This window comes from Miniopterus natalensis, chromosome 5 (assembly GCF_054644295.1).
Source record: "Miniopterus natalensis isolate mMinNat1 chromosome 5, mMinNat1.hap1, whole genome shotgun sequence".
Taxonomy (NCBI): Eukaryota; Metazoa; Chordata; class Mammalia; order Chiroptera; family Miniopteridae; genus Miniopterus; species Miniopterus natalensis.
Window position 1 is genome coordinate 86,258,576 of NC_142085.1, and position 27,101 is coordinate 86,285,676.

The following is a 27,101-nucleotide window of genomic DNA, read 5'->3' on the forward strand; positions in this document are numbered from 1 at the left end:
CACCCTTATCCATGGTTTTGCTTTCCACGGTTTCATTTAACTGTGGTCAACTGTGGTCTGAAAATATTAAATGGAAACTGCCAGAAATAAACAATTCATAAGTTTTAAATTGGGTTTAAGTAGCATGATGAAATCTTCTGCCATGCTATTCTGCCCCACCCAGGACGTGAATCTCCACACTTTATATATACCCTACCTGCCGTTAGTCACGAAGCAGCCACTCTGTGACCAGATGGACTGTCCTGGAATCGCAGTGCATGTGTTCAGATAATCCTTATTTTACTTAATAATGGCCCCAGAGTGCAAGAGTAGTGATGCTGGCAATTCACATATGACAAAGAGAAGCCATAACATGCTGCCTTTAAGTAAAAAGGTGAATGCATTGTAATAAAATGTTTTGGAAGAGAGAGAGAGAGACCACATTTACATAACTTTTATTACAATATATTCTTATAATTGTTCCATTTTATTATTATTGTTGTTAATCTCTTACTGTGCCTAATTTATAAATTAGATTTCATCATAGGTGTGTATGTATGTACAAGAAAAAACTGTGTGTGTACCATATATATGGTTTGGTACTATCTACAATTTCAGGCATTTGCTGGGGGCCTTGGGACGTATCCCCCGTGGATACACAGTAGAGCCCTCTTCCTATTTCCATGGCTTCAAACTGCACTGTCTTCCTAGCCAGAAAAATCTTTTCCTTACTATACAGTAAGCAGATTTTACAGTGTTGAAGAAGATAAACGCTTACTGTGGGCTCTCTAGATTTTATAATTTCTTTTGCTATTGCACACGGTGCTCTCTTGAACATTTGCAACTGACACTTTCGTGTTTCATGTGTGCATGTATGTGTAGGCCCCTACACGCAAATGTTGCCACCTGTAAACTCCCCACATGGAACTTCTGGGTAACAGAACTGGCACATTTTAAAGAGTTGGTGTATTTTACCAAATTCTTCTCTGGAGGGTTTTAACAAGTGATAATCCCAGCCAGCTCACTTATGTACATTTTAATATTTTCTTTTCCAGTGGTTCTTATTTTGTTCTTTTATTTCTAGTAAGAATTCTACATAGTTGTTTTTGAGCCCCAACAATGTTAAAGAGACCTCACAGAATTCTGAATTAGATGTAGAATTTGTTGAATGTGGTGCTGCATCATTGCTCAACCAGATGACAGAATTTGGTTTTGTCAAGGAAGAGGTACACAGTTGGACATTTATAATACTTTGTGTAGCAGAGAAGCCTTTGATGGTGTACATTTTTAATTTTTTGTTTGTAGTTTCTGCTTGCCTTCCTTTCATCACTTTTGAGTCATAAAGTATCATGTGCAGGTGTGTTTCTTGGTCACTGGCCCCTCTAAGCAAACGCATTACCTTCCTGTCTCCTCCTTGGACCTGTAGACTCATCGTCTTTGTCTTTTTACCTCTACTTTCTGTTCTGCTTCAGATGTGCTCTTGTGAGATGCTGGAGGAGAGACCCTGTGTTCTCAGGGGCACACGTTTCTCCAGGACCTTCCGCCCACGGTCTCCTCACGGTGCAGCGGGAGGGAGCTCCCGGTGTGGACCCAGACTGTTTGTGTGAATGCCCTTCCCACGGACAGCGGTCCTCTGCCGCTCAGCTCCACTTCCAGGACTGTGGCGCTGGCATCTTGCAGAGCCCTCTCCCTATTTCCATGGCTTCAAACTGCACTGTCTTCATAGCCAGAAAAATCTTCTTTTCCTTAGAGAAGATTTGTAGGAGGTAACTTTATTTAAAGAGGAAAGATATGTCAGGATGGATTTTTAAAACCCCTGGTGTAAAGTGGCAGGAGAATTTCAGACTTTGCCTTTTTGGGTATAGTTTTCCTACCCGCTGATAGAGTGATCTGATTATGGGAGAAATATCAGGTATTCTGAATGCATACTTCCCAAGATACAACTTTATCTTTTTATTATTCTTTGACCTTAGGTTTATTGGGGAAATTGCAGAAAATGAAACACTTAGGAAAATCAAAATGTAAACCATTTATCGAACCTCTTTGTGCTTGGGAATGTGTCTTGTATGCTGGGAACCCAATGATTAGTAAGACATGGCGTCCGACCTGAAGCAGCTCTGATGCAGAAGCGTCCACATGTGCAGATAATGAAGTGCATTGGGAGAGGAGGTTTCCAGCTGTGACTGGGTGCTGGTAAACGACTCTTAGAGGAGGGCTTGAAGAGTGGGCATCGTTGCTGGTGAGAGAAGAAATGACCTGGGGGTAGGACCAGTTGCTTGTTCTTGATAGAGGTGATGTCCAACCCTGAGTGACACTGAAGTAGACCCTAAGAATGGTCAAAGAGCCAAGGTCATTTAGAAGGAACAAAGTAATTATGCTTGGAACTGGTGTCTTATATTGCTTTTTGGTAATGATTGAAAATGAAATAAAAGGTTATAGTTTAATAGTTTTTTTAAACAGAAAATAGTATTGCTCAGTCAGTAGTTGAACCAACTGGAACTCTGTCAACTTATATGAGTAGGTGGGCACAGGTGTTTAAATTATATATTCTAAAATATTGCTTTATTTAGACATCTCCCTGATATGCTATTTCAAAAGGAGAGGCAATAATCGGAAAGTATTTGGCAAATGGGCATCATTTGGAAAGCAGGAGCTAGCATTGGAGCATGAGGGTAAATACTTTAAACTTTGTAACCTGCCACTCAAGTCACCAAAGGAGTTCAGAGGTTACATAAGCACATTGGCAGTGATCCATTGTGCTACAAACATTAATTTATTGCTATTATTATTTAATTATCCTATGTTTCTTAATATATGATAAAATGTTAATTTATAAGCCGCAGCTTTTGGGGAAAATTAACCCTAAAAAGCCTGTGTTAAATCACTGAAGTGTTCTATCCTTTGTTTCATCCAATCTGTTATAAAAGTAAAGACAAGGGCATTTATTTGTTGTTATTAATTGCTTAGCGTTTAGTTACTAACACTGGAGCCTGTTAATTAACTTGATAACGAAAAGTTTGAAATGTAGGTTGATAAAAATTATTTTTGTTTTAAAGGTGGTTGACCTACTGGTGAGGCCTTGGGTCATGTTTGGATTTTGAATCTCCTTTCTTCTTGCTGTCCCTTTTTGCAGTTGTCTTAGACTTTGAACCACTGCTAGGGGGAATTTCCTTTTAAGTTTAAAGAGCTTATGAGCATCTAAGGGGAGAACTTTTAACTTACTTTCAGGTCTGAGCAAGGCCCGCCCCTAGACCGATTTCTGGTTGTTGATTTGAGTAACCACTTAATCGCTTCTCGGACTTGTATTGGAGCCTCTCCTGGTTGCTCAGCGGTGGTGCCAGGGTCGCCTGAGCATCGGCAGCCCTGTGGTGGGCTCCTGGTTGGGCTGGCAGAGGTGAGCAGGGCGGGAAGGAGAAGGGGCAGCTTTCCCCTCTCCGCTCCTTTGTTTCCCCTGGGAGGCAGCAGGGTGGTAAGAGCTGCACACTGATTTTGAATATAGATGTAATTTGCTGCCTTAACAGTTTCAGCTCCTGTAGAACGGTCGGTTTCGTGTGTGTGCGCGTGCACTTTGCTTTTTGTTTTTCCCAAAAGCTTCTGAAATAAGTAAGTAGAAGGAGCTCCAGAAGGATGAAGAAAACATTCAAGGGTGCTTTTGTTGTTTCTAATTGCTGTAGAATCAGGGTGATCTAGTCACTTGCAACTGTGGCTGCCTGGGCCGTTGCTTTATAGAAGTGGAGAAACGCAAGAGAAAAATCCTCAAATTTGCTGCAGATCTCTTTCAGCAATAAGCACTTCTGGCTCTTTGATGGACAACTTTCAATAGTTATTGTTTTTATGTTTTATATTATAATTGGAAATCTAACTGGATTGGATTTTAATTTGGTAATACTATTTATTTCATGTTTAAAGTATTTAAAAAGTTTTTTTTTCAAGTACCAGAATCAAAGGAAAACAAAACCAAGAAGTGAGGAATCATATAGTACTAACAATATTTTTAATACTTAACTCACTCGAGAGAGGTGATGGATGGTCCCTCCCTGGAAGAGGAGCTGGAAGCCACAGGCAGGCGCGGAGCGTGGGTGCTGCCTGCGCCTGGAGTCCCGCGTGCTTAGAAATGTGCGGAAGATCAGTCAGCTGTCCGTGTCCGTGACCGTGACCGTGACTGTCTACCGTGGTGATAGAAGAGGAAAATCTTTCAATGTTTAAGATACATTTTATGAAAAGCTGAGAAAAACCTTCCAATCTCATTAAGAGCAGAATTCAGTCTAAAAAAATAGCTTGGTTTACACCTTCCCTGTGTTCCTAGCGGGGTGTAATAGTGTGTGAGCTTGCGAAGTGGCTCCTGCTCCTCCCTCCCCCGCCCCGCCATCTCCCCCTGGCTCTAAGAGGGAGGGGCTGTGGAATTCAACCAGATGCTCTGCTCTTTGGGTACACGTAGGACATGGTCGCTGGTGCTTCGTGCTGGTGGCCCAGACTCAGCTGGTGGAGGAGGGAGCCTCTCCCTTTGTCGGTGGGGTGTTGTGTGGGACCCTCCTTCAAGCCTGCATGTGGGTCTCGTGACCTTCCCCTTCCTCTCCTCTCTGACCCCACTGGCGTTGAAGAACGAGGCTGAGGGCAGAATAGGACGTGCAGTTAAAAGGGTCCTCGAGGTTCTTCTTATTACACAGCCCCTTTGCTTTGAGACTTAAATTCCGACACAAGGGAGATGGGGGATTCTTTCCCCCTGGATTGTATTTTGCTACTCTCCACTGTCTTTTGTTGTTTTTAAATGCTCAATTTGTTAATTATTTATGACATATCACCTCGCTTATTATTAACAACCCTGAGAGTCTGTATAGCAGTTTATTCCTGAATGTGGTGGGGCTTGGGTTTGATCCCAGCTCTGCTTTAATGTAAAGGTCCATGGTCTTCCTTACTAGTGTTTACAGTAGAGATGCATTTAGCTCTAGAGATAGGCTGGTATTCAAGCCTTAAGGCCACTGGTGTGGGCCTTTCCTTTTATTAACCAAATGTTTTCAAACTTTATTGTTAATTATAATCACCCAAAGACTTGTTAAAATGCAGATTGCTGAATCCTACTTGTAGAGTTTCTGATTCTGTAGTTTGGAGTATGGTCCTATAATTTCATTTCTAACAAGTTCCCAGGTAACACTGATGTTGCCACTGACCCAGAGAAGGAAGGGCAGGAGTGTCAGAGAGGCAAGGATGGCAGCTGGTGGTGTGATCATGGCAGCTTGATCAGGAACTGAGACTGAGAAAGGATCACTGCGTCAACTGTGAGGGCAGCTTTTACCTCGGGGGTCTAGGGAGAGATGGAACTGGCAAGGCTAATTTAGTTAAGATTATGGAGGGATTTTTTTTTAAGACAGTTAAGTATTAGGATCAAATAGTACAGCAAACATGTTAAAGATAAAATGGGAGGGGATAAGGAACTGTAAAAGATTAAATGATCTGTGCTTAGCGGTTTTCTTGGGGGAGAGGAGATGGAGGGCAACGGGGCCGATAAACATTGACGTTCTTGCTTGCAATCTTTCGGGTAAAAGCTGGAGTCAGCACCATAGCCCCAGCCCTGCTCCTGGATTAGCTTTGTTTCATTTAAATGAAATGTTTAACATAAACAGAAGTAGGTGGGGTCCCCACGCACCCTTTACTGGGCTTTCAGCAGTTACATGGCCACTCTTGTTGAATCTACTCTCTTCCCTCATCCCGCAGCTTCCACCCTCAATACTATATTGAAGTAAATTCCAGGCAATGTATCAATTGACTTGTAAATATTTTAGCGTATCTCTAAAAGATAAAGGGCTTTAAAAAGGAAACATCATGCAGTGATCCCATTTAAATGTAATTTTTTCATACTGTTAGCCAGTGATCAAATTTCCAGCAGTCTCAAATGGAATACATGTTTTTGTTTAATTTACGTTGTGGGGTACATTTGAATCAAGATCCAAAAAAAGTCCAGTCTTACAATTGGCTTGTAACTTTTCATCGCTAGGATTTTCTTCTGTCTCGTCTCTCCCCTTCCTCTCTCCTTTTCTTTTTTCTTTTGCAACTTATTTGTTGAAGAAACTGGGTCACGTGTCTAGTAGAAGTCCCACAGTTTGGATTTGCGGATTGATTCACTGGGGTTTAATGTGTTCATCTGTCTGTCCCCTTTATTGCCTATAAATTGGTGGTTACAAATACAGGCTTTATCAAACTTACTATCAGTTGATTTGGCCAAGAACATTTCATTGCTGGCTTGTTCGTGAGGAGGTATAGAATGTCTCGGTGTTTCTCTTTTGATGGCGCCACTGATGCTTGCCCTAGTCTTTTCCCTCTTAATTTCCAAAGTATTTTTGTACTGCATTCTTTTGCAGTCATCTTTTTGCCGTAAGACTGCCAGTAACAAACAACAAAATGTGTTTTGTAGCACATTGCTACCAGGCAGTGTAGCTGTTAACATGATAAATATTCTTGGACATGAGCCCAAGTTTTGTTCAGTTTTATGTTTGTCCTCATACATTTACTTCCTATTGCTGTGTCTAATGGAAGTGTGAGCTCTCAGGAGCCAGGCAGTCAGTCACTCACCAGGCTCCTACTGGGGAATCCGAGAGGAGTAAGGATCTCGTTCAGGAGACACCCGGACAGACAGTTAAAACAGCGCGTAAATTCTTCAGAGGGCTTGCTTGACATGACGTCGGCCTGAGGTGGTGGTTTTGTGTGATGGTGAGTGGAGTTCATTGCTAGCGGGACCTTGAGGACAGCCAGCTGCTTTGCAGATGCATAGGGTTGGGACCAAGACTGAGACAGAGCTGCACGTGCAGACACGTCACCCTGCGGGAGCCCCGAGCAGTCAGTGGGTGAAGCAGGGGACTTGCACTGGGCCCGAGGAAGGCCAAGGGGAAGCCGGAGTGGCAGCTGGAGGGCATTCAGTGGGCGGCTCTGTACCAGACCAAGGGCTGGGTTTCATTCTGCAGCACCAAGGAGGAGGCCTTGTGCACACGGTGGGGCACCCTGCCATTCATGCTTTCGCCCGTCTGCTGTGCCAGCATGTGGGCAAGAGGATGTGGTGCAAGGCGGCCCAGTGAAGCTGCTGGCAGTGGAAAAGGGGAGGGGATGGACTTGACCGTGATTTGGGGTTTGGTGAAGCGTCAGATGAGTGTGGATGAGGCAAGAGGTCAGGTTTAAGGAGGACAGTTAGAGTCATTTCTTGACATGATGAGTGCATGGGATTCTACCCGCAGGTGGCGATGTTCAGTGTGATTAAAGTACATGGGACTTGAAGCAGAGGTTCAGAAATTGTCACCATCTGGGGTCAGCGTGGAGTCCTGGGGCAGAGGTCTGAGGAACCCAGCGTTCGAGGTGCAGACAGAAAGGGGGCAGCGGAGGAGCCTCAAGTGCACATAATCCGAGGAGGCAGGATGGGCCTCTCTACCTGCTTCCCACCACCTATGGACTTGAACCATGTGCTGATGAGTGCTAGGGAGCGTGGCCTTGTGTTCACGTTTTTGTGTTCAAGTCTTATTTTAATATTTCTCATTCATAATATTGTAGTTGAATGTTTTGGAAGTATCTCATGTATAGAATACTAAAGATTCATAATTTTTGAAATGGAATTTAGGAGGACACAGAGAAGCCTAGGATAATACCTTTAAAAAGTGACAATTACGTTAAGTCCTTACTATATAATAGTGCTGGAAGCTTCTGGGTGTCTTTGAAGTACAGTTAGGATGAAACGAAGATTGGCCCATCATGTTGCGGTCCTAGCACAGTGCCAGACACCACTTGTGCAGTTACTTGAGGTTTCACTTCCTCCTGGTGAAAAAACGAGATGGTAGTGGGACTGTCGCTGGGGTTACTGCATAGATGGACTGCACAGACTCCCTGTCACTGCGTCCCGCCTGCATATGCCAGCTGCTCTTGTTAACATTTCCATCAGGGCGTTGCTGAGGTAGAAGGGGGTGATTGTATAGTTCTTGAAGTGGGTATTTTATAGATTTCCATTGCTTTCATTTGCATGGAAAGGATCTTTTAAATTTATCTAACTACAAACTAAAATGGAGAAGTCGATAGCACACTGTTTCTTGAATGGAGTGATGATTTCACATGACCATGGTGACCTTGTGTGGCCAAGAAGCGGTTTCTCTGTGGAGGTGACCCATCCTCCGCCTCCCCTCCACATCTTACATGCCAGGACCGTTTCTGTTCCCTGTTAGTTGGAATTGATGAGAGGAGTTTCCAAAGACGGGAGAGAGGGAGCAAGGAATTACTCTGGCCTAGATACTGGAGGGCGTCATAAGGCTACTCGGAGCCTCACACTCACTCTGCGTTATTGCACCAGTGATCAGTGCCCATATGCATCCTCTGTCTAGCACATCTGTCCTTCATATAATTATTGGAAAAACGATTCTTAAGTAACACAAGATTCATCGCATTTCTAGATCCAGAAGCCACGTGGCCCCTGTCCTTTTGTTGTAGATCTGAAGCTCTCTGCAGGATGTAAAGACAGGTAGTGTTCCACAGCTTCTGAACTGGTCCTCCCTGACCTCTTAGGACCACTGCCATTTGTCTGTTTGTCTCTTTGTTACTGGTTTTTGGTTACTGTCTACCCTCTTCCCTGCTCTGGGTTTGCTGCATTTTATAGTGTGGTGAGGCATATTATGATGCTAAGGTGAACATCCTTAGTACTAAGCTTTGTTTTGTTCCAAAGTGATGGGCTGTGAGTGTAAATGGACACGTCCTTGAAGAGCACTTTACATTTTCTATGAAAATTTTAAATGTCCTAACCCTTTGGCAGACATTCCACTTGTGGAGATTTTATGCTACAGAAGTACAGGGTGGGGCCAGTGTAGGCTTACAGTTATGAGTACACGAAGCGGTTGATTCTTGTATTATTAATTGTATTATTTTCCATCCAAATAACTGTGAACCTTCTTTTGCCCCACCCTGAATTTCACATGAAGATGTATGCACAGGCATGTTTATTACAGTGCTGTATAAAGCCTTTCCCTACAAATAAGTCACAGGACTGACAAATAATGTAATACTATGTAGCATAAAACAGAATAAAGTGGGTATTTAGGTGCAGATGTAGAATGAGCGCTGCAGTAGACAGAAAACATGTCCTAGTTGTGTTTAAAGGAAAGGGGATTTAAATCCACATTTATACTTGGTGTACAGCATTGAATAGTTGTTGGCAGTGATCTTTGTGGAGGTGATCTGGGGGAGGGGGAGGCAGTCTGTCTTTTCATTGTTTATCTTGTATCTTTTGAACTCATACCATGGGAATGTTTTTCTCTTTTTAACTCATTTAAAGTGTCCTTGACATTTTATTCTACATTTTCTGCAAAGTCTCATGTTGCCATTAGTACTGAATTCATTTTATTATATTAAAGAAGACAGAAGCACTCGTGCTCTTGGCCTTTGCACTGGACCCACGTGACAGTTTTGATCTCATTCCACTTGCAGTGTAAGTGGGACAGTAGGGCTGCTTCCCGGTCACGTTTCACCCTGAACGATGTTAAGAACCAGCAAAGGGAGTGGTCCACACCAGGCAGTCAGTAAATGTCCAGGACATTTGTTAGAAGAAACACCCACAAAAACAAACACCCACAAAATCTTCTGAAACAAATGTACACGCGCCGCCACCCCAAAGCTCTTTTCACACTTCGGTTGGGAGTCAGTCTCCCAAACCATTATCCATCAATGGTTAAAAGTTTGGGGGTGAGAAGAAGAAAGATCATATTGATAGAGCACCTTGAAAGGGTAAGCCAGCTTCTGCGCAGTTCCGTTGCACTGCAGCGCAGGGTTCCCCGCCCTCCGAAAGCAGCGCTTTCCTGTGAAACCTTTCGCAAGACGAAATGGCGTAAAGCAGAGCAGCAGTTATGTTTGGACACATCTTGCTAACGGGTGCACAGAGTAAATCAGGGTGAAGCACACCTGCTCACAGACACAGCTCGAGCTCTGGGACGAGGCGGAGGTGCCGCGTGTGGCTCCTGGGAAGAAGTCTGGTGGGGCCTCTGCAATGGCTCATGCAGAACAGACACTGAGGGCTCTTTTCACTTTTTTTTTGTAAAAGGGAAAGTCCTCTTTGGATATTTTTCTTTTAGTGAAAACAGGTACCGATGTAGGTCTTTGCTAAAAGTGAAGCGGCATAAAGTGAACTTGGGAGGGATGCCAACTCACCACAGTATCGTTCCGTTGGAGTCACGCTTTGTGTGTGTCTGGCAGGGGACCGCAGTCGTGTGTGTGCACACCAGTGCCCACGCGGGTGGCTTTAGTTTCAACTTGTGAATAGCAGAGATGGCTGTGATGCTTTAGAAATGTGAGGCTGAGCTTATTACCTGTGACGCTGACATTGCCCTCTCATTGTCTATTAAATTTCTTATTCCTACTTTACTTCTCTTGAAATGAAAATAAGTAGGTACCAGAAAGTTAAAACAGCTCTGGAGAGGAAAGCCCAGTTTTGTTAGGAGATATAATTTATGTCTTTATTACAGCTGCCAAGCACAGACTGTATAGTCCCATGTAAGGTGCATGTAGGTGATTGTCTTCGGTCAAAACTGGGTATGTTTTCTGGATGTTCTCTCAGTTAAATTAATGCTTATGTTCAAACACAAAGTCCCATTTTCACCAGTTCTCTCTAAATTTTTTTAGTTTTATTTTCAACTGTATTTAATAATGGAAGCCTCTTGTGGTTAGGAGACTTTGGTGGAATCTACCCAGCTTGAACTTTTAAAGCCTTAAAAAGTGAATGTAAAGTCTTAGTAAATTTTCTGATAGCTCACAGTCTGTAATTGCAGTGTTGTTGCTTATTTCACAGCGGACAGTATCTAAATTGAAATGTGTATGCACTATAGTTGTAAAGATCTTTTTCAACTTTTAAAAAATCAGTTCACTGAACAACAAAGAGAAAATAAAAAGAAATTTTAAAAGGCTAATAAGAAGCATTGGCTCATGAGCCTGTTCCTGTTTCTTAAGTGAAGTTTACTAAAATCAGTGCCTGAGTGTCGCCACAAATGTATGTATTTTTGAGGAGCAAACATCTGCTCATTTGTTTGCCTATTGTGAGGCTGTCCTGCACCTTTGTGGGATTTTTCTAAGGAGTTGAAGGCCCCTGAATGGAGGCCTCGTGCCCTCCTTGATTTGAAATCCTCCTGTTTATCTAAAGGCCCCTGCAGGGCACCCAGCAGGAAGCCGTGTGACAAGCGGAGCCTGGGATCCCGGAGAAACCTGGTGTTTCGGGGAGGGGGCAGCGAGAGAGGTGATAATCTTTCAGTGTTTGCCGCCCCCTCCCCCCCCCAATTGTTACCCTATGTTGGCAACCAGATTGAAGAGCTACTCTTTAAAGTATCCTTGGATTGCATGTGCTCACCTAACACTTATAGGTTAACAACCTGGACAACTTGGATTTAATTCTCTTACGAAACTAGACTGCTGACTGGGCATTATGCATTCCTGTTAGGGATTAGATATCTTGATTAACTGTGTCTGTGTGCATGTGCATGTGCGTGTGTAGATTTATTTAAGGGGAAGAAGGGTTGCTTGGGAAATGCTGGCTTGGCCTGCTCTTCAGAGCCTGTTTCAAGGCAGGTTCACCAATGCTTGGCTGGTTAAATCTAGTTTGTGCAGCTTGTGTACTTTGTAGTACCAGCTATTGGTCCAAAGTTTCTTGGCTTAAGAAGCCGTGTAATTTTCGGTGCATACCGTGTGAGAAAGGGGTGGGGCAGCAGAAGCTTTTTATAGGGTTTCACCTAATAAACGTTAATTTTTTCAAATAAAGGTTAATTTTTGAAATATTATTTTGAAGATTTAGCAGGAGAAGTAGAACATGTGTATCATATTTCTTTAAGTCTAACACATTTAAACTGATAGGGAAAGGGAGAGAACATTAAGTGATATTTTCCATTTTTTCCCCTCTTCAGTCAGAAACTGGTTCTTCAGCTTTGAGTGCCAATTAAGACCTGCTGTAATAAGTATTTCGCATTCCCTCCTGCTGCTTGGCTTCGGCGCGGTGTGGTGGAGGAGTGTTTAGTAGCTGAGCATGCACAGTTAAACAGCGAGAGAGCTGGTGTATAGTAAGGTCGGGGTGGCGTGGTATTTGGTTTGTATAATATCATGTCAGCACAATACTTAAATCACGCGGAACACATCCTGGAAAAGTGTTCGACAGGATGCCAGAAAGGCCATGGTAATGATAAGCTTCTGGTACCTCAGCAGGTTTTCGGTGCGTTTTGTTCCCGCTGCTGTTTTACTCTTTATTGTGGTTCTTTGAAACTATGCCACGTGAACATAAGGAATTGTATGCACTGTGTTTATTGGTTTTGTAGAAACCCCAGGATACTATGAACTTAGTAATTACATTGTTTTGTGGGTTATTGAGAGGGCATATTAAAAGTCAGTTGATAATAAAGTTTTCGTTAATTATTTTAACACTTCCAAGGTAATATTAAATGCAGTTCAGTCAAAATCAGAATCAAACATTACAACCAAAATCAGAATTACACAATAAAATGAGCTTTTGGTTTGCTTTGGTTTAGAAGGAAGTTTGGTTATAGCTGCTCTCCTTCCCCATCTTTTACTGACTATCTTCCTGCAAAACTCAAATACAGTTTTTAGTTTCTAGGTCTCATAATAAATTTAGCTCTTAATTACATATGTATTTGTGCTCTTGACTCACTGCCTTTCTTGTCTTTTGTTTTCACTTTTGATATGTATTTAAAAATGATAGCTATAACCTTTTATGTCTGCTTACAGGTAACATGAGTTGATAGTTCATGATAAACCTTTGCTTCATTTTGGTTACTAAAGAAACTTACAACTCACTGAGATATTTACGAAGTGCTTTATGTTTTGTTTCTTTAGGACATGTCTCAGGAAGGCTATGGAACTAGGTCTCAACCTCCTCTGGCTCCTGGGAAACCGAATCACGAAGACTTGAACTTGATACAACAAGAAAGACCATCAAGTTTACCAGTAAGACATTAATGTGCTGATTTGGAAATGTCATGAGTTAAAGATTTTTAAAAAGAGCTGTTGTTTCTGTTTGTTTTACTTTACATTAAGGCTTAGGAGAGAAGTTCTAGATTTCAGATATATTTGTGGGGTTTTTTGTTGTTGTTTTTTTTAGGGCTTCATTCTTAGGAGCTTTGTAGCCGTAGATTAGTTTATTTCATTTGTAGGTGTCTCTGAGTCTGATTGGAAGGTTTTATTTGGCTGCTGGATTGTGTGCAGAAAGGTATTTGTGTAGTGCAGCCTGATGCTTTCTGGTAGCGACACAGACCCAAGGGGGTCTTCATAAGAGTTCAGGGTAAAGGAATTCCCACGAGGCAAGGGGAATAACTGATGAGATAAAGCATCCAGTGGTGGTTTGAATTCCTTCAAGAACTTTATGTAATGAGAAATCACCCAATCGTTTTCACCTGAAAGTATTTTAGTTTAAAATTGGAAAAAGCAGCTTATACACCAGCAAGTACTGTGTGTGTGGTAGCTGACATACATATTGATTAGAGTAGCGCCTGTATTACAGGGTATCATGTTGGTGCCCATAAATAGTTCATCTGTGCTTAATTTGCTTTTTTAATAAGCCTAATTTAAATGAGGTTTTCCTTATAAACTAAAAGAATACATCTGTGCAAAATTTTATATTTTCTTGTTAAAATGTTTTGGTTTGAAGAATTATTGTTATTGCTTAATCTCTGTTAAGAAATTTTATTTTTAAGGTGGGAGTTCAGGCTAACCATGATATTAAATATGTTTACATTAAGTAAGATTTACTATGTTGCTTCTTAACTTTTGAGAACAGCATTTGTAGTGAATGTTAGACATGACATTTGGCAGGCACACCCCTCCCACTTGCACCATACATGCAGCCTTAGGGAAGACAGTAGGTGATGGCGGCAGGGTGCCCTGTGTCTTTGAATCTGATGCATGTGTTTCTGAAACCCAAATTTTACAGCTTTTATTTCTACGGTGGGTGAAGTTTATTGTGGTCATGATTTTAGTCACAGTGGAGTATTTATTGTGTAGTTATTTGGTTTTTGAAGGAATGAAAAGGTGATAGATTCTGTGTTTTATGCTGTAAGCCTTTTTCTTGAGCAGGTAAATCACAGCTTTGGAGAGCATGGGTGTGTGTGTGTGTGTGTGTGTGTGTGTGTGAACACTGTTGAGAAATGGAACATTTGCTGACTATTTGGAAATTGGCTCATGGTTTTAGGAATTTAAGTTGACCCCTGTTAAGCAGATGGACAGTGAGTTCCACGTTTCTTCCTCCCACCAGATTTTAGGTGTTTTTAGAGAAGCCTAACTGTAGGTTTGTCACTGGCTGTGACATACACTGATACACAGGTTGGAGGCTTTGTTGCATATTGATGCAGATGTTCTGTGTAGGTTAAGAACAGCTTGCAGTGTGCTGCTTTCTCCATGCCCGCTCTCGGGGCGGGGCTCCTCCGCCGCAGGGGAATGGGGAGTTGGCCTTGAGCTGACCGAGGCAGGGGGGATGAAGGCTGGGAGTTCCAGAAAACTGGCTGAAGAGGTCTGCTCCGGGATAGCGCTTTTTAAGTTCATTACTACTGGTACAGGAACTAAAAGTGTTTTAGGAAGTGAGTCCATATATTCATCGCTAGTTTAAATTTTTCTCAGTTGTCCTATTTGTATACATATCATATCATCTAGTGACTAGTTTTCTTCCTTTACCGTTTCCTTGCCTACTTCCCAAGAGAATTTAAGGTTGCTAGTAATATAAACTTTCTTATGAAGCTGTTAAAAAAGAAATGTGCTAATTGGTATTTTCTTTTTGTTTTTATAATTTACAGATAAATAAAATACTGATTTACTCAATAACATTTCAATAATCTTTTTTTTAGAGAGCATTCAGGTTTTATAGTGAGTTTATAGAAGAACCTACCAGTCACTGAGTGAAGGAGAAGCTATATATAGATCAGCTGGTGCACATAATCCCCTGCCCCCATCTGTTAAGATGAAAATTGGTTTTATTTAAATGAATTGGGAGTACGCCACTTTTTCTTTCAGTGGGCTTTGTTAATGTAGAAAGTTTCTATATGAAGTTTACAAAATGTTTTTATTTATGTGGATGTTACATAGATATGTTGTACACAGTTAAGGTAATTATAGTTTGGGGGAAAGATTTGTTGGTATTCAGTGTGGCTCTAATATGACAGGTTTTTAGTGTTCCATTTGTTACTAAATATTTTAGTTCTCCAGCTGGCTCAGTGGATGGATACTATGGTACTGTGAAATCTACTTTTTACCTATCTGAATTTTCTACGGAGTCTTTGGTAGACTTATGCTGTGTTTTTTCTTTTCAAGTATCAATATATAAATTTTTCTTTTGACTTAAGGTAAAAGACAGTTCATCATATTTGTAATCTCTAGTTTTGTAATTTGGAACTAAGAAAATTGTGGTTTTACCTGTACATTTAAAAAATGTGCGGTAGTGATTCTAATGGATGATTAGTAAGTCTTATTTGTTACATACGTGGCTACGAGGGGGCGCCTTCCCAGGTGCTTACTGCTTCATCGTTTTGCTTATGTTGAGAGAGATTGTGTAATATTTTTCTGCGTACGTGGTATTCTCTTCAGCATGTGTTTGTTGCACAGTTAACTTTCCATTACAAGAAGTCAGGACCTTTCCAGCATCCTTATGCTAGATCTATAATTTGATACCTTAGTACGTTGTCCTTTCACCATGGTTTGAACTGGCATTTGTCTATATTTGCATGTCATTAAATTCTTGGTGATCTTCAGTAGCTAGTACAGTTGTTTCCCAGCCGACTTAGATCTTCAGATCATCCACATAAAGCAAATGACTGATAAGTTAATACTTGTCCTCTTGTTGCCTTGAGGCCGTGACCAGTAATATTTGCTTTTCACTTAATGTACTCAGACCTAATCTCAGAACAGATCTTCCCTAATGATGTCCATTTATTTCTATACCTCTTAATCATCCAACTTTGTCCCTGTTGAGATACATTAGCTTACATACCCTTTGTATTACCATTATTGACAAATCTTAGCATATTGCATGTGACGTAAAAATTAGTTTGAGCCTGGCCGGAGTGGCGCGGTTGGCTGGGCGCGTCCTGTGCCGCGAAGGGCTGCTGTTCGCTGCGCGCTCAGGGCCGTGCCTGGCTGCAGGGTTGAGCCCCGGTCGGGGCGCGTGCGGCGGGCAGCTGATGGATTTCCCTCTCTCTCCAGGCATGTCCTTGGGTGAGGATTAAGAGAAATTTAGTTTGGAGAACTCTGTCTCCTTGGAATATTTTCACTTAAAATTGGAGCATATTCTGTATTTTTTTCTACCTCTGATATTGATCTGAATTTAAGCCAGAATTTAAATGAAATAAACAGTGGAAGGTCTAAAAAATGCTATAAACTTAACTCTTTTATTTTATAAACGTTGAGTATGTCTCAATTTACATTCTAAGATAACCCCCAAAATGTGCTTTGGTGCACTTCCTGTTGAGCCTTCTGTGATCTTTTCATCTCTTGTGGCATTCACTATTTTTCCTTTAATTGCAGTTATTTTTATAGCTGTCTTGGTCCCCATCAAACTAGGTTCTTTTTAGAGTGTTCATTATGTTTTATTCAGTAGTTATTTTCCTAATAGAATTTATGTAAAAACTTCTAAGTACATTCTTTCCCCAGCTTCAGAATGTTCCTGTCCCTGCTCACGGGACCTTTTCCCAGGTGCTGAGCGGACACCAGGTGAGCCTGCCTCCTGTGCCGCAGGCCCGCGGGGGCCGGCGGGATGCGGGATGCGGGATGCGTGCTGCAGGGGCCCTGTCTTACAGGCATTTTCCTTCATCGTAAAGTTGCAGTTGCGTTTGCCTTGGGCCTTAAGCGTTAAGAGGAGAAGTGGGCACTTTGGGATAATGAAGCTAAAAGGAGCGTAGAAACATTCCTCCTTAGTCATGTATATAATGGCAATTTCAGTAAATATAGTGCAGGTAGGCACGTTGTTAATAAAATATTTATAATTATGTACAAAGAAGTAAACAAACAAAAAAGGTTTGGTTTTTTCTTCCTCATCTAAGTGAACAGGGCCTCCTCCAGGGGTCTGGAGAGCTGCTGAGTGGCCCCCGGTTCAGAAGGGCCACCTGCTGTGCCTCCTTTCTCAGGAGGCCGCCGTGGGTGTTGCCCACAGGCCCTTCCTCTGCTTCCTGAGGTCGGAGCGTGGTCTGTCATATTCCGAGAGCCTCTGAAAGGGCCACCAGGTCATTAAAAGCCTCTCTGTGACCCTTTCTTGCTTAAGTAGGAAATATTTAAAGAGGTTGAGATTAAAAGGACTTGCTCCTTCTTAGTTTAGTTAAAAAACCCTTATTGTCCTATGGAATTATGCTTATGGCAATTTTGCTGAGTTTGTAATTAGAAGGAAATATTGAGGTTTGGATAAAAATGTATGTTTTTTGGCCCTTTGTGAAAGGAAGGAGGTAGTAAGTGCTGGTTGTTCTTTGAAATAGAGGGTGTTAAACAGGATATTGGAAGCCTAGAAAAGAATGGTTGGAAAATGTTATTCTGAAGAATATTCTTTTTTGGGTTAGGTATTAGCAGCAGAGCATACAATGATCCACCTTGGCTGAAAAAAAATACTCAGTGTGTTCTGTTTTTTTAGTCTTTAATGACAGTTATGTTGGGTAGGGGTAAAGGTCATGTACTTTGGAAGCATGTATGAGTATTGATGATATGTTAATAGGGACATTTTAAGTGTATAGGTTTGATAATACAGCTCCTGTGAACAGTTGAAAACTTTTGGGAAAAGCTAAGTGAAGTGTTTTTAATTGGGTTTGGCTTTTTACTGTGTTCTTACCCCAACTAGAAATACAAATTTTGAAGATGCTCTTAACCTGTTAGTTGGTAAATTCCTTCAAAAGTTAAAATCTACCAGGTAAGAATTAGATTATGGTTGCTGAATGAACTCTTTCCAGACTCTTTAATTTTGTATGTTGAGCTTGATTTAAATGGTTGTCATTAAAAGGTTCAGAGTGTGGCCATCTTTGTTGATTGATCCTTCTCAAGTCATTCTGAACATTTAAAAAATTGTAAGTTAATAATAGAGAAACTTACCCATTGTCACCTTACCTCAGTGTTCAAGCATTGATGATGTCTGTATGCAGCTGAGGACATAGCTGCTGCTACCGGTATCCTCAGGGTGTTACTAGAATAGGTTGAATTCAGAGTCCAGGAACTGTGAGTACTGTGGACAGAGCAGAAGTTCTCCGAAAGACGGTGCCTGGTCAGGGACTCAGAGTGTCTGCAGAGGCAGCTAATCTGGCATAGTCTTAACACTGGAGGTACGGGCACATTTTGATATTGTGGAGTTTTCAGCAGAACACACAGTATTTCCCTTTCTTACCTAGGATTTACCATGACGTTAAATGTAATTTTAGTCACTGGCCTCTTCACTATGGAAACATCAGTTCTTTTTGGATTAAGTTGACACAGACATGTAAAGACCTTACCTGAAAGTCATAATTTAGGAAAAGTGATAGCGACTCTGACAAATGTTCTGTTTCCGGCATGATTATTTCTTTAAGATGAGGTCTTTAATTTTGCCCCCATAATATTTTTGTGGTGTTCTCGGTCATTTCGAAAGAGGGTAAATTTGAACTTGAACAAGGTAAGAAATCGTAGGGAGTGGGAAGGTGTGTCTCCCTCTTTCAGAAAAGTCTTCCCCTTAGATACTTGTTCTGTAAATGAGTATTCAGTAACACCTCACCAGTTTGGATTTCTTCCAGGTAAAAGCAGGCTACATAAATGGAAAGTTTGAATAAATTAATATTTAAAAAGGACTATAGTTTGCTTTTAAATAACTCCAATGTTTGTGTGCAAAGTGTTTCTAAATTGAGATCTTCAGTCCTGTTGAATGAAATAAATGGATAATTCTAAATTCATTATAGCTGAGATGTTTGCTTAGTGGCAATGCATTATTTTTAAAAATTTATTTAGTTTTTAAGAACACATCTGTAACTAAGTATACACCCTGCAAAGTTTTTCACATAATATTCTGAAGATTTCCATTTAAAAAAAATATGGGGGAAATGAATTTCAACCCATTTTATGGGACTGTCGATTCAAAAAAAAATTCATGAAGGAGTACTGTAAAAAATAGGCACTGGACAAAATTGAAAATAAGAGAGGCTGAAACATAACTGATTTGCAGGATATTGGTTTTGATAATAGAAGGATAGCTATCACCCGTAGTTGATAAATGAGGCCCTTTAAGCTATGGTAAATGCAATGTTCCTGGCTGATGGAAAAGGAGGCCTGCAGATTTTGCCATAATGAGTGAGGGACTGGAAGGTTTTGACCCAGTTTGCTGCTCTGACCTTCCCGAGGCCGTGGAGCCTTCTCTGTGGCCCGTAGGCCGGGCTGCATGCAGCTTCCAGTCTGTTAGCTGCAGAAGCACCTGGACAGGAGCCTCTCTGAGCACAGGGCTCTCTGCTTACAAGGGACAGCCAGTGCTGGCTCTCTTAGTGTAAACCACAAAATGTAGTGTGTGGGAGGATTTTTCACGTCTGGGTGGGGGCTTGGCTGGGAGAATTTGTCAGCAGCGTAGTTCCTTTACACTTTAACTTTAGTTTTTTTAAAGCAGGAATGAAAAACAACTGATGTTCAGGGGTGGTTTTTCTGGTTCTAACCTGCTGTTTCTGTTTCTGCCAACAGCAGTTCTTGGTGTGCTGAGCTAGGAGCTAGGGAGCCTCCTTCCCCTCCCCGAGAGGCCCTACCCTTCATGGGTGTCTGGGGGTGTCAGGGGGTTTCCTCCAGATGACACAAGCATGGCCATTATAAGGCCTTTAGTGCATTTATTTTATATTACCCAAGTTAGGTGGGAAATAGATCTTAATTTACGATGGCCACTTCGTAGGTAACTGAAGGCGCACATCTGTTTTATATAACGAGAGATATATAACCAGCAGGAGCTCATAGTAGCATCTGTGGACTGGTTAATTGCGTTTATTTTTCTTTGGACTGGAAGTAACTGTTTTTAATATTAACTGTCAGTTGAGGAGCTCAGAGGCCATTGAAAGCAAACTGGTAGACTAAAAATTTCAAGATCTATGGAACAGTTAGTGCTTCAGAATATGCACAGTGTCTGTCTCATGGAGGATGCTGGGTGTCTCCCCAAGGAGGCGACCATTGGGGTTCACCAGAGAGGAGCAGAAGGAGGAATAAACATTTATGCAGCAGTCCCACATCTGGGAGTACGTACTAAGAAAACAGATTTGTAAATAAATCCATAAAAATATTTAAAGCAGATTTATTCTGAGTTTATAACCTGTAAACATCCACATGTTCAACCACTGAAGAGTATTTAAGAAAAGTTTGTTATGTTGATTCAATAGCCTGACCATTTTTGACCTATAAATGGCAATTTCACATCATGTAACCCAGTGGACTTTGAAGCTCATGAAAGTTATCCCATTGAAAATAGGAGAAAATCTGTGAAGACTATCCATAAAAATAGAGAAAAGAACTCATGAAATAATGGCAGGTGAAATACAAAGAACAAAAATTTCACGTGTAATATAAATTCAGGCATGTAAAATATGTTTCCATATTGACAGAGAACAAAAAGAAAACAGAAATGAGAGTATTGTAGTAGAAAAGCAGAAGCAACAGAAATATTTAATACCTGCTCATGTTGTTTTATTTATATGTATGTGTGTGTATAAATATGTATGTATACATGCACACGTGTATATATAAATTTAAAGTGTGATGAACCAAGGTGATATTAAATTATAACCAGAACCTTTTAAAATGGTTTAATAGGTTATCTAAAATATTCTTTTTCATCTAAGTCTGAAAGAAACATATCAACCTGTACCTCCAGGGGGGAAAGGAAATCCACTGATTTGATTCTTAAATAGAAATATCAAATAGCAGCCAACCGAAAGGGGGTGGTTTGCATGCTCCGAAGCTGTGAGCTTTAGGAGGAAAGGTCCTAGGACACATATTTATTCCTGCTGTGGTCACAGTATCTGAATTCAAGATGTGATGTGCTTAATTACACCTGAAATAGCTTTGAAATAGATTTAGGGGATACTTAATTTTTTGTTCTTGGGTCTTTGGCAAGAATTCCAATTGTGTCGCCTCTTCTGGACCTGGTTTCTGACTGACAGAGTCTAGGTGGAAACATCACCTTCATGTGGTACTGGTTCCAATAGGGACTGCTGGTGCACATAGTCAGAATTGGATTGTAGTAGGCTCCTGGGTGTGTGTGGGAGCATCTCAGGGTATCTCTTAGAGTTGTGTGAGTCAGGATAGGTATTCCATAGTAACAAAGAGCCCTTCGATCTCAGAGGCTTAAAACAACAAAGGTATATTCTTTGTTCTTGTTGCATGGGCAACATAGCTTGGCAGAGGGAGTTAACTAAGGAATCAGATGAACAGAGCAGCCAGTCACTGTCCCGGAGAGAAAACAGCTCTCGGAGGGTCTTTCCCTGGTCTAGAAGCAATTCTTTACTCATAATTCTCTTGCAGAATTAGTCAGAAAGCCCCACCAATCATAAGGGTGCAGGAAGTGCAGCCCTACTGTGTGCTGGGAAGGCAGAGAGCCGGAAATGCTGAACAAACATTAATGACTACCACAAGGCTTCTTCCTGCATTGTCTCGTTTTAACAGAGGCATGAGATACTGAGGTATGATGCTAGAAGTGCCTTCAAATGCCATCTGTGAAAAACAAAAAACCCCTGTCACCTTAGGAGAGGAAGTAAATACATGTAGAGAAGGTTCTTACCTGAGAGCAACATTTTCCGTTTTTCCCTCACAATGTGGGATTTTAGAGGCGTCTCTCTCGTTCTCATCTTTTTCTTTTGCCTTCTCTAAATTGTTGTAAAATAGCTGAATGGTCTTGTTTTCCTTTGTTTGGGTCAAGAAATTTTAGCTGAAAATTGTTACTGTGTGAAAGAAGATTATTGACTCAACAAGCCTTCAATTTTCCATGAATAACACTCCCACCCCCTGGCTCCAGGAACACGCCGTGCACGCATTCTATTTTAAAATACAGACTGTAATTTAAAACAGGCAGTCGATGCCCCACTGAACTTTGTTTAAGCCTGGAATGAAAGGGGAAAAAGCTTTAAGCCACAAAAAAGTGACTAAGCTTTCTCAACCACTTTTCTTCCTAATGCAGTCTATTAAAAAAATGCTTCCAGGTATATTGTTGTTTCTTTCCACAGGACCTAATTTTATCCACTTCTAGATTGTGACGTGTGCATCTCTTCATTTTATTTCATTGGGCTGTTGTCGGAATTTTTTGGTGTTCAGAGTAGAGCTCATTGCAGTGGAGTCTGTGTGCACGGATTTGTGCGTATTGTCCACAGTCAGTGTGCAGGAAAACACGAACTCTGAAGTTAAACATAAATTTCACTGGCCGGCGTGGCTCAGTGCTTGGAGTGTTGGCCTAAGGACCAAGGGGTCTTGGGTTCATTTCCGGTCAAAGGTGCGTGGCAGGTGGGAGGCAGCCGATGGATGTGTCTCTCTCATGTCGATGTTTCTCTCCTCCCTCCCACTCTCTCTAAAATACATACATACGTCTTAGCACTCACTGATTGATAGCTATTTTTTTGGTTTTCTTGATTTAATAGTTCCTGATTGTTAGACTAGAATGACATAAATATTTAACTGTGACATGATTTACTGTCAGATCTTTATAAACATGATTAGATGGAAGTAGTTTATAGCACTTGCCTTTTGTTCCTCCTCACGAAAATGAACAGCTTAAAATGCTCGCAGGGAAGGAACGATGGCTTTGTTTTGATAAAATAACACATTTGACCTGGAGAGCTGTTCTCACGATGGTTCTAAGCGGTAAACAGGGCTGTCCGGCTAAGGTTCTGGCCTTGAAGCCGTTCATGTGATTGCCCAGGAACGCTCGTGTCCTCCTCTGAAAAGAATGTTGAGTTAACAATCTCAGAGCATGTTGAGACTCCTAAACGTTATGTTAAGGGCCTTTGTTAGTGTGTAAGAAAAAAGCACTGATAAAAATGAACTCTGCTTTTAGGAGGAAGTTGAATGAGAGAAGTGCAGCCAGCTGGAGACCTTTGGTAATGGCTCATGTACGCCCTTGGTGGTTTCCCGTTCTTGGGGGCCGTTTGCTTTTGAACATATGTAGGGATCTGGGGTTGCCTAAGCGAGTACATAGCCTTATTGTGCAGGCCGTGGGAGAGCCGCGGGCCTTCCTGTGGACTCTCTCTGGCACCCAGGAGATTACAGAACTCCCCTCAGTTTGGAGGTCTTATGTATTTGAGATGTATTTGAGGGTAGGGAAGTCTAGGCAGAAGGAGAAAGGTCATGTGAAAAGTTGGGAAGTATACTTGACCCATGAACAATGTGGGGTTAGGGGCACCTGTGCAGTCAACAATTCGTTTATAACTTTTGATTCCCCCAAAACTTAACTAATAGCTTACCATTGACTGGAAGCCTTACCAATAACATAAACAGTTGATTGACATATATTTTGTATGTTATATGTATTATGTACTGTTGTATTATTACAATGAAATAAGCTAGAGAAAAGAAAAATGTTAAGAAAATCCTAAGGAAGAGCACATACATTTATAGTACAGTATGAGTTTTTGAAAAATTGTCACATATAGGTGGGCCCACACAGTTCAAACCCATGCTGTTCAGGGGTCAGCTGTCCATATGCCAGATGTCTTTATGACCACCTGGTAAAGTGGGAGGTAGAAAAGACAAGCGAATAAGGAAGGAGCAGGACAATGAAATCTTGTCTTTTACACCTTTCCCACTGCCCCAGGGGAAACCTAGTGGAGACAATTTTCTCAACAAAGATGGTCATGCAGCCTCGGTTTTAATTTCATGCTGGTGGAAGGAATACTCCAGGTTTACTTTGTATACTGTAAAGTAACTGAGTAACTTTATGCTTTTTAAACTGAGATTAACCACGAGTGGAAATACTAGCAACCCAGAGACATGAAAACCACCATTTGTTTTAATGAACTGAAGCCAGTTTCATGAGTAATGTCCCCTGCGTTTCTACATTTGTGTGTCTTGTCTTTGTTTTTGAAGCTCACTGGCTTGATTTGGGTGGAGTGGTATGTCACAGGTCTCTTTTGTTATTTTACTCCTCTTTCTGTCACAGATTGGAGTGCATTGAGGCAGTGGTGTAAGCTATACCGGATGCACACCTTAGTCTTCTCAGAGTAGTCCAGAACGAGTGAGCCCGGTGACCACTGAGGGACAGGGCAGCAAGGCAGTGCCCAGTCCCCATCTGTAACTTGTACCCGGTACTAATGCTCTTTCTAAAGATTTTCTGGTGTAAGTAAGGATCTTAATTAGTCTTTATTTTTCGTTGGGTATTGGTGGTTGAGTTCCATGAGATAGTGAACACCTTCTGATGACCCCAAATATATGTGGTTGGTCTTTTGTAATTATCTGTGTCTGGAGAAACTTTGGCTCCAAAATAGTAACATTTATTTTATATATATATAATAACTTATTGGACTCCCTCTTAAAAAGCCTTGTTTTACATAATGAAAATTTCAGTTATCACTGGAAACTACTAGTAAAAGAAGACTAAATATGCCCAGAGTAAGAGTCTTAGAGAATATCCTAGGTGTGAGGTGCATGAACTTTAAAGACAGGACTTTGTGCCATCTGTTTGCCTGCTCAATTCAATGCCAGATCCCATCCTGTTTATCTATTTTTGATATTTGGGACTTTCAGGTTACCAAGATGAGGGAATTGTACCATGCTTTTACTTTATGCAAAGCCTTCATTTTCAAAACACCTTCATTATCACCTGGAGGCAGGGAGACAACTTTAGAGGGCATTATATTATCTCACAGTTGAGGGTGAGTCACATTAATAAAAGGTGCTGGCGGTGAGAATGCAGAAGGAAAAAATTGCTGAAACAGTGGGAGGGATGAATGATAGATGCTTTTAAGGTTTTTAAGCTGATTAACCTGGAAGTGTGGTGCTATTGGTGACAAACAGGAAAATTGGTGGTAGGAGTTGGTTTAGGGAGAAAGGAATATGTAGAGATTTTATGAGATTAAAAAGCAAGTCCTTCAGCCCAAGTGCCCATCAGTAGATGAGTGAATAAAAAAGCTTTGGGACATTTACACCACAGAATACTATGCAGCTGTCCTTTGGGACAGTGTGGGTGGACCTGGAGAGTATTATGCTAAGTGAAATAAGCCAGGAAGAGAAAGACAAACACCACATGATCTCACTTATATGTGGAATCTAAAGAACTTATTAAACTGATAAACAAAATAGATTCAGTAACATGGAAGCATGGATCAGATTGACGAATCTCAGAGGGAAGGTGGTTGGGGGTGGGGAGAGATTAATCAAAGAATTTACATGCATGTATGCATAAGCCATGGACACAGACAATAGTGTGGTGAGGGACGGGGGAGGGGATGGGGGTAAGAGTGGAAGGGGCCAATGGTGAGAAAAAGTGACATCTGTAATATTTTGAACAATAAAAAAAATAATAATAAAAAAATAAAATATAAGAATTACTCAATGAGCTGTTAATGGAAACCTTAAAAACAAAAAAGCAAGTCCTGAATAACTGTGCTTGAATTCTAAAACTCCTAAAAGAAAGCAACTCATTTTTGCTACTAAAGCCTTCTTTTTTGTATAGTTCTTGATAATAAGATGTAAAACATTGTCATAAATAGAAATTGATGTTGAGAAAATGATCTCATTGGCTATAACTTTACATTTCACTTAAATTTGTGGAGAGGATTTGAAGACTATTGTAGCAGTTTGTATAACCTTAGCAGATTGTACCTGAGTGTTTCTGACTCTAACTTGGAGTAAGACAAGAGTGTAGTCTAAAGAAATATATGAAACTATATGTAGTTCCAGTGGGATTCATGTCTGTTCTCATTCTGTTTGCTTTTAGGATAGCGTATCTTAGTATGTTCCTTTCCTTGGTTAGGGACAGGTTACTTTATATTGCTTTGTTGGTTGACTCTTGAATGATTTAGACGCTCTTGTTGTACCAGTACATTTTGGAGGAACATTCCTTACTTAAATTGATCTCATTTCTGAAACTTATTTTGAATTTATGTGTTTACGAGTCTATTATACAAATTTAATTTCTTTACTTTTTTTTCTTTTTTGAAGGTCTGTGACAGTGGGAGGGGGTGGGGAATGTGGTTTTAACATGCTATTTTTGAAAGATACTCTCTTGATTTTGTAGAAATGGTTTACCCCTTTGAGTGCCATGATTTCCTCTGATACTGTTGAATCCCAGCGGAGAAAGTGGAGCCTCAGGGAGATTACCATGAACTCTGAAGGGATGCTCTCTTGTTTTTTAAAAATTAAGCCTCTCCCTGCCCCCTGTTTTTAAAGCACTGTCATTTCACTGCTTCTAGGAGCAAAGGTTTAATATTAATGAGTCCTTAATATGTGTGTATTTTTACACATTTAATTTGATTCAGATTTTTAACCTCTAATTTCCAGATGTGAAAATAGAGACTTAGAAATGGCAGCAAATTTGCCTCAAAATTCAGCGGACATGGAGTTAGAGTCCACCTACAGCTCATTTCACCCGAGCAGCTGCCTGCCGGCACCTGCTCCTCAACTCCTGTGTCCTCGTAAACTTCAGTTGTCAAACCAAGACTTTCTCTCCTTCTAAAGTAAACTTTTTGCCAATTTTGGTTAAAATCATGAGTGTCCCTGAATAAATACAAATGTGTTCAATTTCCCCAAGTGTTTTTGCTGTTCATAGTTACTGCATTTATGTTTTCCTTACCTCGCATGCCTGCGTGTTGACATTCTCAATTAAGGCACAAGATTTCACTTCACACAGAAAAATTCAATTACATTTAACAATCATTTATTGATCACCTCCCTATTTTTAAGATTTTATATTAGATGTGGGAATAAAATAATAAAATTTGAATTACTTCCCTAACTTATTAGTGTTCTTTTCTGTACCACATTTCAGCGGTAAGAAATCAACAAGAAAACATACCTATATTCAGGATGCCTGTTATTTAAAACACTTTAACATATTCTCTCGTATTTAACCTTCAGAGAACCATCTGTAGAATCTGCAAAATTCATACTTTCAGCATGTGTCGTTTCACAGAAATGTTTTGTCCTTTTGCAGAAGCCCTGAGTATTTGAAAGTGTAAGAG

At 40.9% G+C, this 27,101-nt stretch overlaps 1 protein-coding gene across 3 annotated transcripts in view; it reads left to right on the forward strand.

The window, feature by feature from the left end:
- The window catches only part of ARID1B (AT-rich interaction domain 1B), a 346,830-nt gene that overhangs the window by 123,483 nt on the left and 196,246 nt on the right, over positions 1–27,101 (forward strand). For all 3 annotated transcript variants that reach the window (XM_087817708.1, XM_087817709.1, XM_087817710.1), the window contains exon 4: positions 12,823–12,933. In XM_087817708.1, coding sequence (XP_087673834.1) covers positions 12,823–12,933 — 111 coding nt within the window. The remainder of the gene's footprint in view (positions 1–12,822; positions 12,934–27,101) is intronic.